Source organism: Amblyomma maculatum, chromosome 2 (genome assembly GCF_055883805.1).
Source record: "Amblyomma maculatum isolate TAMU_Amacu chromosome 2, ASM5588380v1, whole genome shotgun sequence".
Lineage (NCBI taxonomy): Eukaryota > Metazoa > Arthropoda > Arachnida > Ixodida > Ixodidae > Amblyomma > Amblyomma maculatum.
Genome location: NC_139345.1, coordinates 123675198 through 123689347, shown reverse-complemented (window position 1 = coordinate 123689347; position 14150 = coordinate 123675198). Strand labels below are relative to the sequence as shown.

At 47.0% G+C, this 14150-nt stretch overlaps 1 protein-coding gene across 2 annotated transcripts in view; it reads left to right on the top strand.

Moving 5' to 3' along the window:
- The window catches only part of Atg9 (autophagy-related protein 9), a 63053-nt gene that overhangs the window by 15711 nt on the left and 33192 nt on the right, over positions 1-14150 (top strand). For both annotated transcript variants that reach the window (XM_084595237.1, XM_084595236.1), the window contains exons 3-13: positions 105-150; positions 1228-1290; positions 2876-3022; positions 3489-3624; positions 4347-4449; positions 4874-5117; positions 5516-5710; positions 6834-6908; positions 8436-8721; positions 9638-9817; positions 13283-13402. In XM_084595237.1, coding sequence (XP_084451363.1) covers positions 105-150; positions 1228-1290; positions 2876-3022; positions 3489-3624; positions 4347-4449; positions 4874-5117; positions 5516-5710; positions 6834-6908; positions 8436-8721; positions 9638-9817; positions 13283-13402 — 1595 coding nt within the window. The remainder of the gene's footprint in view (positions 1-104; positions 151-1227; positions 1291-2875; positions 3023-3488; positions 3625-4346; positions 4450-4873; positions 5118-5515; positions 5711-6833; positions 6909-8435; positions 8722-9637; positions 9818-13282; positions 13403-14150) is intronic.

Below are 14150 nucleotides of genomic sequence, written 5' to 3'. Positions count from 1 at the left end.
CATGGCACTATTTCAGTAGCATGCATTTTGCTCTGGGGAACACTAGTGTGACCATATTTGTCCCTAAATGTACTCGCTAACTTTTTTCTCTTTCTCATTTTCAGCGAGATGGAACCACGTGGAAGACCTGGACTCCTTCTTCACAAGGATATCCTTTCTGTTTTTGCTTGCATTGTTGCAAATATAGAAACGCAGGTCTTTTCGCTGTCATGATTGAATTTCGGAATTTGACATTGCATGGTGTGAATCCTATATCCTCAGATCATTATGGCAAATCCAGTTTTGACTTTAATGTCCATGGGCATGATCACTTGTTATGGCTAAGTGCAATCGTAAAAATATCACTTGACATTTTAGAATCATACCTGGCTATGTGTACCATAATTAACAAGGCTTTTCTGGAGCTCTCCGATATCCCCTTCAGGCATAAAATGTGAACCAATGGAGGGTGGTTTCTTGTAATTTCACATTTTTCCGAAGAGCTTGTCAGGATTGCTTTAAGAAAAATTTCAACCTTTCTTTATGATCAGTTGCACAACTTCCATCGGTTCCTCCTATCATGAACCATAATTGCAAGGCCTCAGTTCTACTTTTTCTACTTATTCCTTCCTTGTTATTAAGTTGTGTAATCGGATCCACACAGTTTAGGCAACACAAACAGTTTTTTCTCAAGGAAAATTGACACTCACAGGAGTCATATTTCATGGCTGCAGTACAAAAAGGAGCCATTCACTTGTATAAGGAAAAATTTATTCCTGCATTTTTTTTTTTTTTTACATATTTGACTCTGCATCTTTCTGAAAAAGATTTCTCAGACTTCAGTGGATTTATTGGATCAGTGTTTTTGGAAACTACACCATGTGTGGGAGAAATTCAGTAGTGTTTAAGGTTGCATGCAAGCTGGACAGAGAATATAAAATTTTGCCATGTTTTTGTTAGAGCAAATTCTTCTGCCTTGCGAAGCTTAATCGCATTCAGCGAGATTTAACAAACTGGGCTTTGTCGATTTATGTTGGGGCTACAAAGTCCTGTTTAATGCACTCACGGTGCAGTTTTCCTTTTTTGTGCACTCATATGGTGCCCGCACTCTTTGGGCCTTAATGAGTTTTACCGGGGGGCTTGTGTGCATGCGGTGCCACCTTATTGTGTGCTGTGCCATGGGTCGTCTCGAGCAATCTGCGCCCAGTTGCGTCATCTCCGTGTGTTCCTTGACAATGTGCTGCACATCTACCAGTACCATCAGTACCATGGAATGGCCTGCATGGCGCTCCACTTCTTGTTGGAGCTTTTGTGAGTAGTGTCCACTCTTGGGTTGCATCTCGGGAGTTGCGAGCTTCTTGATCGCGATGCTTATGGAGGAGGCCTAGACCCTTCTCAACTATAACAGTTTGGATCAGGCAAGAAAGTTGTAAAATAACAAATGCTCATCTTAACAATGTGTTCTCCACACTGCTCTTGTGTTTATCATCTACTTTACTTCCGCTAGGCAGTCTGCGCAGGCTTTCATTGTTTATGTCTGGAAATTATGAAATGGTAGCTGTGTCTGCATGCGCATGCACCACAAGTAAACTTGCCACAGTAGATCTGTTGAGTGCAAGACTGGTGGGTTCATGTTGTTGCATCAGTGGCTACACTGGCCGAGGTTGAGCAGTTTTGCGTGGCTCCTGGAGAGCCGTGCTGCTCAAGCGTCAGGAGCAGTCACGGCATGCAGCTGGCGTGCATGAGCCATGCGCTTCGAGCATGCGCCTCGCCACTCTGCGCATTTCGGAAGAGTGGAGTCTTAGCCGCGCAAATGCACTGGCACCGGCGCATGCCCAGCTGTGCGCCTCCTTTGCGTAGTAGCGAAGTCTGACGCTGTCCGCGCGCTCCGCCACCACCGCGCGTGCACCTCTCCAGTCTGCGCATTCCAAAGGAGTGACGTCTTAGTCGCGGCAGACGCACTGGCGCCCGCGCGTGCTCAGCTGTGCGTCTTCGTTGCGTAGTAGCCAAGTCTGACACTGCGCTACAGCCATTTGATTGCGCTGCGCATGCTCAGATTTATCAGTCGAGGTATATATATATATAGTGGAGTGTTTGCCAGTGTAGTATAGCCATGAAGAAGGAGAGCGGAACTGCTGCTAAGCAGTGCAGAAGAGCGGAGAAGCTTATCTCAGCGGATGCTGAAGTAGCTGGCGATTGAGCGTACGAAGAACGAACATAAGAAGGCTAAACGTGCTGAGAGAGCTAACAATAACCAGCTGAACCGTAGCTAACTCTATGTATATCCTGGCATAGCCGAGCTAAGCCATTGGCAATATTTTTTAAGACTCTATGCTAATGTCTCCCATGCTGGGCTCAATTGTGCTTTGTTACGCAGTTCCTAAAGGGACCAGAATTGATCTGGGACTTGTCGCTTAACTGACTCTGTCATAAATTTGACTTTATGCTGTGGGAGGTTACACACACAAATGCAGTGAGCCGCCAAATGAAGTGAGTGGCCGATTTTCAATGGGTGCATGTTTTCGCCTCTCCTGATGTTTAACTTCTTTGAAGTGCAATGCTGGGTGCTGTGGGGAGGTAGCCATCTTCATTCAGGCCGAAATCCACTAAGCCGGGCCACTACCTGGCCCAATTTTCTCCCTTTGTCATTCAGACAAGACTACCATTGAATGCGGTCAGGCACTGGGTAACCAAAAATGGTTGCCCCGCTGTCGGCTGTGATGTGTCATGCTGTTCCTTGTGCTTCTCATTAATGCCTGATTAACTTGACCCAATACAATGTTGATCAGCTTCCTGTGTAGGGCATGCAAGAATCGTGGCATGTTGCTTTATGTTCTCTCAAGGATGACTCTTGATGCCATGCATGGCCATGGCATTTGCTCCTGTCCCCATGCAGCAAGTTCCTGTTTGTGGTGGGGTTATCAACATACCTCATCTTTTGCGTGGACTACCAAGTGCTGTTCAAGAACAAGCCGCCACCCCACAATGGCACCAAGGTCACCCTTAGTGATGCAGTCATCCCCTGCGGCCAGTGTATCTCCAGGTCTGGTGCACATCTCTCTCTCTCTCTCTCTCTCTCTCTCTCTCGCTCTCTCTCTCTCTCGCCTTTCTGAGGTGTCGCTGCTTTTTTCATATGGGGCTTTGTGTGCGACACTTGTCAAGGACTTGGATAGAATTTGAAGCCGGTGCCATTTCTGTTGGGCGCTCTTTCTGATGTGTGGTGCCTTCATTTCAGCACATGTGGCACTTTGTGAAAGAATCAGGGCTTGAAGCACATCTGACAATTTGGAGTGTGTGGGGTTGCAACTAAGGGGAGTATTTTCAATAAAATTGCTGTTGGAGAGAACCTAAATACCATTTTGAAGTAAGCTGAAAGTTGCGATAAATAGGAGTCTGCTGTAGTTGCCCACCTAAGCTGGCCTAGTTGGTCCTTTTGTAGCAAACCAGTGGCATAAGAGGTATGTGAAGCCGTTGACGTCATTTTCGTGCTCCTCTGATGGCATGTGCAGCTTTGGGTTTTTCACATGGCTGAGCTTGGCGGTGGCCTGGCTGTACTGGGTGTTCCGGGCCATCCGTGTCGCCTGCCACCTCATCCAGTTCATCGGGATACGTGACTTCTACGTGCACGCCCTGCACATCTCTGACGTGAGTTTACTCTCTTTCGTTCATTTCGTCAGCGATGATAAACTGTTCTGCGACCTGCGGGACTTTCCGAGCATGTTCACTTCTTGACTTGCGAGCTGAATCTTGTGTGCTAACCCTGCAGCTAGGGTGCTCGACTGCTGTGCCCAAGGGCGTGGGATTTACGGAGCTCTCCAGTATAGCATCTCTGATAGCCTTAGTTACTTTAAGATAATTTTCATTTTGGTAGCACCCTGCAATGTGGCAAGGGAAGGGGGTGTCTTGTTGGAATGATTGGGGTCTGCATGCTGTGCTAAGTAGTACTACACATGTTGGCCTTGGTGCAAGATGCTCACCGCAGCAAGCCAGGCCGGCAGTTCTACCAAGCTTGCTGGCTACTATGGCACTTTTGTGTCCAGTCTTGCGAGCTTTGGTTACGAGTTGTGGCAGTGGTGGAAAGGTGGCACCCAGAAACGCATTGCGCTTGTTTTTAATCTTCTGCACAGCACCGTTGTTGCATATAAGTTGATGGAAAGGATGTGCCTAGAGCCTGCTTTTGTGCATGTTTCATATATTTGATTAGCTCAGTAAAGGTAAGAGGGTCTTGCCACCTCTTCTGCAGGCAGAATGTGATGGCAAAAGAAGCTTTTGGAGGGTCAGTAAGTATTTAACCTGCCCCCAATCTCTGCCATATTTCTATCCTTTGAGTGTAGCTCACCACCGTGTGTCCCACTGCTGTTGTGCAGAGTGACCTGGACAACATGACCTGGCATGAGGTGCAGCGACGAGTGCTTGAGGTGCAGAAGGAGCAGCAGATGTGCATTCACAAGCAGGAGCTGACTGAGCTTGGTGAGGCTTAGCATCGAGTGCACTGTACACCCCCCTTGACAATCAGATTTTGACCTGACTGATTTCAGAGGCAGTCTTATCTCCTCAAAGGCCAAGTGGTAGAAGCCTCGGATGGGGTACTTGATTTGTGCCTACTGTGTGCTACGAACCTGGCGTAGGAGTGCTGAGAAAGGTTGTGAAAGAAGCAACATTAGGGGGAAGAAAATGGCAAAGGCTGGAACTTCACGGTGGGGGGACATCGTGTAGGACAAAGGATCTGGTAGTTGCAAGTGTGAGGACGAGGTACTGTGACACAGCAGGGAGGGGTGTTGTTGCGTAGTACAGTGTAACAGAGAGTGCTAAGCTCTTGGAACCACACAGCATAATGTAAACATGCCCAGTTTTTTAATATTATGCGAAACCTGAAGGCTTCCTGCCTCTGCAGACATCTACAACCGCATCCTTCGCTACAAGAACTACATGGTGGCCCTCGTAAACAAGGATGTGCTGCCTCTGCACTTCACCCTGCCCCTGCTGGGCCCTGTGGTGTACCTGAGCCAGGGACTCAAGTACAATCTGGAGCTCATCCTCTTCTGGTTGCCTGGGGCCCCCTTCCAGAACACATGGCACCTGCATGAGGAGTACAAGCGGCCCGCCAACCGGGAGCTGCTCGCACAGCAGCTTTCCAGGCGAGTCCACCCCTTTGTTGACCACTTCGGTGTACCACTTTGGTCTTCACCTTCGGTCTTCACCTTCGGTCTTCCTTTTCCCCAGCATGCAGTGATGGCATGGCTGGGTCAGGCTCTTGTGGGAGAGAAGACTGGTGCATTGTGCCCTTATAAGCAATTTATTTTAAATTCTCTCCACCTTTGTGTTCCGATACCATGCAAACCATCGCACTAAACTGTCGACCATGTCACCTGATTATATATTGGCTGCCAGAGGCACGGCCATAATTGCATATGCGCATTAAAAGCAAAAGCTTTTACTCCTCCCCTCCGTAGCTTCTTTGCCGTGTGCGCCTGTTTGTCCTTGAACCGAGGAGAAACCGTGTGGCAACTATGACGTCACTCGTGTGTCAATGCAGGCGCATCCTGTGGGTGGGCCTGGTGAACCTGGTGCTTTCGCCCCTGGTGCTGGTCTTCCAGGTGATGTACTTCTTCTACAGCTACACGGACCTCATCAAGCGCGAGCCAGGGGTGCTGGGTCTACGCACCTGGTCCCCCTACGGGCGCCTCTTCCTTCGTCATTTCAACGAGCTTGACCACGAGCTTGACACCAGGTGCGCGGCAATCTGTTGCTTGCTGCTTGAGGGCTATTGCGAACCCTTCTTTCATGCATAGAGAAGTGTGTGGACTTTTACACGCATTGCTGTTCCGGTCACAGTAGCAAAAGGGCGGGCAAGTGGTGATGTTCTATAAGCTCTTTCATGTGCTCTGAATATGTTTTTATATATATAATGTGTGTGTGTGTGAATATATATATATATATATATATATATATTATTCAATATAGTGTTAAGACTTTTGTTGTTGTTATTGTCGTTTTGATACTATTCCTGCTTGGATAAAAAGTAAACTTCGTGCAAACCCAGTTTACTGCTGTATACAAGCATGGGAATGCTGAAACGTCATGAAAGCTCATGTTCGTCCCGCAGATGGCTTGCTTGCACTAGTGCTTCCATGCACGCTTCAATGGATCTTTCTTCCGTCTCATTTCTGCTGCAGCAGCGATAGTTCAAGGACAGTGAGATTTCTTTAATTTGACCTCCCAATAATTTCGAAATCCAGATGACACGCTCCAGTCCAACGTCCATATAAGTCGGCGACGTAAAACATATACTTGGATACTGCATGTCCTGCTCCATTCAATTGAGGCGTATCCAGACATAACCTGCATAGCCGGTGGTCATCCAGATAGTCGGCTCAAACCTGAATCGCATACAGCACAGCCACCCATACACCTCCGAGGTGCATGCAACGGCATGAGGGGCAAAGATAGTCCAACCACTTAGTAGTGCAGATCGGATGTGCATAAGCCAACCACTTGCGCCTGGCTTCTGTTTCCCATTCGCCGTTTGTGTGGCAAAGTCTCCTCACATGCAGCTCGAACATTTGTGAGGTGGCCTTTCCACTGCCACGTTGCACCGCAAAGGATCTCAGTGACGCCTTAAACCATTCTGAAGCAGTCCTGTTTTCACACCCCTGATGCTGCGTACTTGAAGTAATCATTGGTTTGCCATTCACATCTTAGGGGGTGACAATTTCTCAGTTTTTCACCAAATAAGTGTGCCATGGTGCACGTAGTTTAGTCAGTTTATCTTTCAGAATTAGTGACCTTTTCAGTGTATTTAGTGCTGTGGAAATGTTCAGTTTGTGTGATGTTGCCACGTGGATGTGTCCCAGGTTGTGCCGAGGCTACCGACCTGCCTGCCAGTACATGAGCATCTTCTCCTCGCACCTTGTGATCATCCTTGCAAAGTGAGTGCGTGTCCTTTCTGGCACAGGCAGGGCTGGATGCTTGCAATATACTATTTGTGACCTTGTATTTTCTAAACAATACATATTGGAGCTAGCTTAAAGGGGGAAAATGAACGAAGTGGAGTACTTGTTGGGAGTTTGATACCATAAATGTTCATCTGATACCAGACGAGATGACCGACCCAATTTTTGCTGAGCATGACCTGAAAGGCAGGTCTCGGCAGGACTGGAAAAATTGTCCAGTTTATAGGACAGACCAAAAGACCTTCAAATTAAACAAAAAAGCCATGTTGATATAATGACCACTTCGCTAAAGTCTGTAATCTTGCTTTGTGTTATGTTCCACACTCAAGCTCTTGTTTAGTGAATTGCATTTGAGTCAGTTATGCGCTTGCATGTCTGGTTGTCCTTTTGCAGTCACTGGAACCAAAATGCTGAACAATAACTTCAGAAATTGTCTCATCTTGCCGTCACTCATCTTCATATTTCCGTGATTAACTTTGGATGACGTGAAATTTGGCCTATCAAAACTGGAAGAAAAAAAAAAAAAACTGCCAATTTAGCCAGATACAAAATATGTGCTTACATGCCATGCTTGTGAGATGTACAGGCAATAGGTTTTTGCCTGTGTGGACACCTTAGTGCTAGTGTGCTAAAAAAAAGTGGAACCAGGGTGGGCTAGCCAGTGGTCTGTGTGTGCTGTAGGTCATGTCATAAAACATGACAAACTAACAGATGATTCTGCATTAGTCTACCATGGTGCCTGCCCCTCTCCATCAGTCTGTACTTTAGTGCAATGGAATACGATTATGAATGTTACATGAGGTGTACATTTTGTTTAGTTTTAAAAGAAATAAAATTTAAAAAGTATTTAAGTTAAAACATGAGCTCGCTATGTCATGGACAAGCATAGCAGCGGGCTGTGTGCGAACATGGCTTCCTTTTTTATGCTGTCAGGCAACACGTCATGACCTTGTATAACAGTCAGGTGCAGAAGAACCTTCCACGCCATAATGCTTGGCCCATTTTGGTGCAGCTCTTTAGAGTTGCATAGTTCCTTACCTGTTGGTCCTTGTTCTCCTTCAAGGTCATTGTTTCTGAGGCAGGCAGAGAAAGAACATACAAGGCCATGCAGGAAGTATTTGAAACCCTCCCTTCCTGCTTTGCCCCACATGGATAGCTATACTCTGTTCTTATGTAGGCTGTATTTCATATGCCACCATTCTGCTGCACAGTACCTTATAAAAGAAAAGAAGCAGGCCATGCTGTGGCCTCAAATGTCAACAGTGAGGCACATGAATTGCCGTGCCCATTCAAACCAGTCCATCTGGGCACTTTGCATTCGTTTGAATCCAAGAGGGCACCTTCCATGGTGGTGACAAGCCCACACATTTCGGCAGCAATTTATAGTTTGACAGGTCATTCACGGACCAGTGTCAGTCATTAACGTGCAGACAGTGCCTGTGAGGTACTACGTGATGCGTTAGCCTGCATTCAGCGTCTCTGTGTTGCCTTTGCCTGGTGCAGGAATGTGACATTCTTTGCGGGTTCACTGCTGGCGGTGCTGCTTCTGCTGACCGTGATTGACGAGGATGTGCTCGCTGTGGAGCATGTGCTCAGCGTCATCACGATACTGGGTGTGGTGGTGGCGGGTGCACGGGCCCTCATCCCCGACGAGCACCAGGTGTGGCGCCCTGAACGACTCATGACCAACATCCTGGCACAGATCCACTACATGCCGGACCACTGGAAAGGCCTCTGCCACACCACGGTCGTGCGAGACCAGTTTGCCCACCTTTTCCAGTACAAGGCCGTAAGTGACCTCCCCCCTTGCTCTTTCGTGCATTTGACAATCAACTCCTAAATTCACAGGTGCGCCTCGACTTGAGGCTCCAACTCCACTCTGTGAAATGGAAACAGCTGCTACTCCGTTCGAGGGATTGAGTTGGGATTCGTGATTGTCCTTCTGCTTTTGCTTCAACAGGGTCTTCTCGAGAAATCCCCCTCCACTTGAAGCAGCACAAATGGCAAATGGGGACAAGATTCCCGTAAAATCCCGAATATAGTAAATCCTCGTTTATCGGGATCTCATTAACTCTGAAATTCTGTTAACTCTGACTCTCTGCGCGGTCCCGGCAAGTTCAATGGTGGCAGACGCTCATCATCTCGTAGGCATGTCCGTGAATGGCGCAGAAAGGTTCAAAATTTGTGCGCGAAATCATCAGTAGCGGGCCGGAGAGTGGCCGTCAGTGTTCCGGGCTGGTTTCAGTGGTCAGTGGGGTCGGAGCTGAATTCTGATAATTTGCAGCATCTTCAGAGTCTCTTCTGCTTGAGTCATCGATAAAATCTCTCAGATAATGCGTAGTCATCAGATTTGCGACGTTTCGAAGCGCGCGTCATCGACGCGGATGCCGCCATTCTCGTATGCGACTGAGATGCTGCCGCATGTTCGGAACGTGGTCAAAAATAGTTTCGCGGGGGAAATGTAAACAGCATCAAAATCGAAGCTTCAGTTATCAGACTACGCACTAGATAGATAGTGTAGCGTGTCTGTGGGCAACGCGGAAGGGTTCAAAATCGGCACGCCAAAGCGTTACCAGGCCAACGATGCTCAATGGGCGCGGTAGGGAAAGAGTTAAGGGTATATCAATAAAAATGAATGAAGGGGCCTAACTTGAAACGTAACATTGTTTGTGGATTATTCTTCCTCTTCTGCCCACAAACCACAGGTGCGTATCATTGAGGAGGTGCTGAGCCCCTTGGTGACCCCACTGGTGCTCATCTTTGCCCTGCGACAACGCTCCCAGGAGCTGGTGGACTTCCTACGCAACTTCACGGTGGAGGTGGTGGGTGTCGGAGATGTCTGCTCTTTCGCCCTCATGGACGTGCGCAAGCATGGGAGCCCACAGGTGGGAGAAGATCCTTCTGCCGCAGCAAATGTTTGAGCACTGGGTGGCTGTACTCTTGAATGCGAGCGCCCCTTATTAAAGTCCGCATTAACGAGATTTTACTATCCATCATGTTATCTTGAGTTACCAGTTTTAAATTAAATCGGTGGTTTGATTTTCTCGCTCATTTCGCATAACATCACCGAAGTTGGGTACTTCTTATGCTGCGTAATTGACTGTATACATTCACGTGTCATTTATTTATTTTTATTTTTTGCATAGTGCAGTTGGTCTAGTTTGTACACGATATGGTAAAAGAAAGGGACAAAGTTGGCATTTTAATCTTTTCTGAAGTTTTTTTTTTATGCTGAACGGATCTTCCTACTCAGTGATTTCAGTATTTACGCACCCCTAGTTTATAATTTGCTCTTCAAGCACTATTTCTTGTTATAGTATTTATGTCTTGTGTCACAGGAGAAAAATTGTAGTCCTAATTCATTTTTTAATTTCTACAGGTTTTTGTTAATTATTTGCAGTTTCGGCTTTTACAAGAATTGATCATCAGTGTATGCAGCATTGTTACCCGCGGGGTGCCCCCCCCCCAAAAAAAAAAGCATCTGAGTACAGGCAACTGCCACACCTCTGCCTCACAAGGTTGAGCAGCAGCCAGCCTGTTTGAATTAGTTATTCCATGAACTGTTCAAAGGCTAGTGCCACTTTCGTTTCCTTGTTATTTTTTTATTCTTGTCAGGCCAACGATGCTACTTTTAATATCTGCCAATGTAAACAATAGTAACCTTCTTTTTTTTTGCACTGTGCAAGGGCCTGGCTTTATTTAATCGAAACTTACAATGCAACTGAAATTGAAAAGCAGTCTCTTCGCAAACTATTCGAAATTTTAAATATTATCATGCCTTTACTCTCTATGATCCAGTCCTAAAGGTTGCAATATCAATGGACACATATTTTTTCTTACGATTGAAACTGGTCATCCCTCATGCAGAAGTGCTTGATGAAGATGTTACCCCTCATGAAGTGATATAGAGCAAGGCATGTCTTTTTTTTTTTTTTTTTTTTTTTTTTTCGCATAAGGCACGGTCACAGTCAGTGGGCTGCACAGTTATGTTCCTTGGCTACTTATCGATGCACTGATCTGTCGTATTACATCGGCAACGACGTCAGCATGACCAACGGTCGCCTATCGCCGTACGAGGGGGTTTCCAACCCTGCAGCGCAGACGGAACTGATCAGCGGACGGTCGCCCGATCTGTTTTGGTCGGATGGCATTGGGAGTCCGAGCGAGAACTTGACACCCGATGAGTGAACGGCTTGAGCGGCTGCGCTCGTCTGTAGCTTAACTGTGTTATTATAAGGAAAACGAGCGGCTATACTTTATATGTTTCCCCTTCTCATCAGCAATGACCTTATCCAGAGATGTTAGTCGGCGCCAAACTGCCAGCCCATTCCGCGACGAGTAGACCTGGTGCGAGTACGCGGGGTTCAGGTCCAGAGTTACAGCGATTATGGAGCGCGCATTTACAAACTTTAGTGGTTGAATGTGGCCATCGAGTGTAGTTCCGGCAGTAGTGACTCCAAATCGACGACTGCTAACATTACAAAGCACATCGAGCGAGAAACGTCTATGTGACCCTGTCTGGCGAGCGCAGCCGGCAGCTGTCGTCACTGCTTGTGGGTAAACAAGCACGCTGGGGGCGCAGTTGTAATCTGCAAATCGGTGCATTCCTGGGGGAGTCTAGGGCTTGCACACTGAATACTAAATGGTGTGTGTTTACTGTGCTTACCTTGAAGCACTCGCGAGGCGTCATTTGGCTTGACAGTCTGTCGCAGTCGCGCGCGCGGCTGCTGGGGAGGCGAGACGTGGAGACGGTGAGAGATGGGAGGCTCTTGTTCAGTGCAGACAGTGTAGTGCATTCAAAATGCGGTGGATTTTGCGATGATGGAACTGAAGTGGCGGTGGCAGCGCATGCTTTTGTGTGCTGGCCGTGTTCATACTGAACATAGTTTTGCAAAAATATATATATATATATAGTGCTTTACCAGCCGAGAATAATTAAGTTCGACTAACACACGCATATAACAGCAAGTCAAGGGGTACCGCTTCGTTCAAAAGTTTTGTCTGCTTCTCTAATGCCGCAAGGTATGCTTTCGCGTCAACGTATGCTTGTTTGGGATTTCCTCTTAGTTTTGGATTGAAAGAGCGACGGGCAATAGCTCAGCAACACAACACTAACCCTTCCCCCCTTTCGCCGCGCACATGTCGGAAGGAAACGTTGGACATGTGCCTTTTTATATATGGGAGCATTTTTTTGACAAGCTAACTCTCATAGCGTAAGAATAATATGCTTCTGATTGTATGACCATCGATTTCGGCCTCTTCAACAATCTCTAGATGAAGCCAAAACAAGTCTTAGGATCATTAAAGTCGAATATTATAGGGAAGGCTTGTCAAAAAAAAAAAAAAAAGAATATGCGAATGAAATATTTTTGCTGAAGGAAAAAAAAGCTCTGAGTGACCACAGTCCACGGCGTACATGCAAGAGTGCAGCAGACCCCACGGGTAACAAACAGTATGGGAATGAGATCTGGTTTTGACTTCAGCGGCTAATGGTTGCCAGACCGGAAAGCAGTTTTCAATATTGATATTAAAGATTCAATTTAAAACTATCTACTGGACCGAATGAGTTCAAATTTCGAGGATTTATCATGTAGCGTGTGTGGAGTGAAACACAATAATCCGTTTATGCTCAAATATTAGCTGTCATGACCCCTTTAAGTGCGACATTCAGTTACTGTGCGTGCTTCTCTGGAAGAATTTTTCTTATTTAACTTTTACTGCGCAGCACGAACTGCAGCTGCAGGAGTGTCGATAATTTGCGGAAGAACCGCTGTTCGAATCACGGCGACGCTCCCTTTTTCCACGCCAGTCGCGTCTGGTTACGTGACACGGAGGCACTTCCGGGGAGTGTCGATGGTTGATGGAAGAGCAAACGCTGATCTTTCGTTGATTTCGCACTTTTGACTTTACATCTGGCTACATGCTTCATCACAAGCTCTCCAGTCCAAAACCTATTCGGCGCTTGTTCCATGCAGCTTTCAAGGAGGCGTCCATCATTTATGCCGAAAAAACAGCTGCACTGTGGGCCGCAAGTTTGAAGCTTCGAAACAGATTATGTGGGAGTGGCAGTGGCAGGGAGACAAAATTTTCATCTGTAATTGCAAGCGAAGAGCCTTTCAAGGGACACAGTTGGTATGCTATTCAGAGCTGGAAGCCAAGCTTGCCGCGTATATCACCGAATTACGTGGTTTGAAGTGGAGAAGAGTTGCACAGCCAGGCAATAAATTGCATTCACCGCGGTATAGTTTTGATGTGAGGGCTGTTCGCACGAGCACACCTTGAGGAAGAATGCATCGAAGCTGGTGTAAATGTGGCCCTTCCTGTCCTCTTCCCTGGTCCCCGAACTGCAGTGGCGGCCGGATGATGGTGGCGATGATGATGACTCCCAGAGCAGAATGGTCTCAGAGGTGCAGCCCGAGCAACAGCAGGCCCAGCACGGCAAGACTGAGCTGTCCCTCATGCACTTCACGGTGGGCCATCCTCTTGTCATCCTCTGTGTCACCTCTTTGAATTTGCCTGGGTCACCGTTCAATGGCTAGAATGGGAGCAATTGTCGTGGGGCACGTTTTGCCTGTGCTAGCGAACAATATTTGTGCTGTGTTATGTATAACCTACCCAGCAGTCGGGTGTAGAACAAGGTATTGAACTGTGTTTGTCACTTGTAGATTCCTTTGCATGGTAATATAAATTTTAACTATACAGTAGTTTGTTGTTTCATTGATTGCCGATTACAGTTTGAGTTGCGTACGGACACGGTCTTTTGCCTGGTTTACGAGGCATGATGTCAGGGACCGGGCAAGGTAGAGCGATTTTAAGTTGAAGGAGGTGTTTAACTACACGTTTCTGATTCTAAACAATATCTTTCACTCAACTTTCCTCTGTGGCCTACTTGGCACATACTTTTCTCAAGAGTGGTGTCTGGGGGAACCGGGATGACAGCCAGGGACAAGCAATACTCATCGAAAGTGCACAGACCAATGGGGTTTGTTTCTGAGGTGTTTAGCAAAACACCTTGGCAAATTTGGTAGTCCATAGCTTGGGGAGGAGGGAGGGCACACATGCTCTTTGGGTTTTGAGAGGTTGAGGCAGCTGTGGATGCAAAATGGGGCATGCTGCGAGACAGAAGCAAACTGCTTGGGCCACATACTTTTCCTGGAGGGTGTACAGTATGGTCCACTGCTGAAGAGAACGTGCGATGGTGTGTGGCCTAAGCCCTTA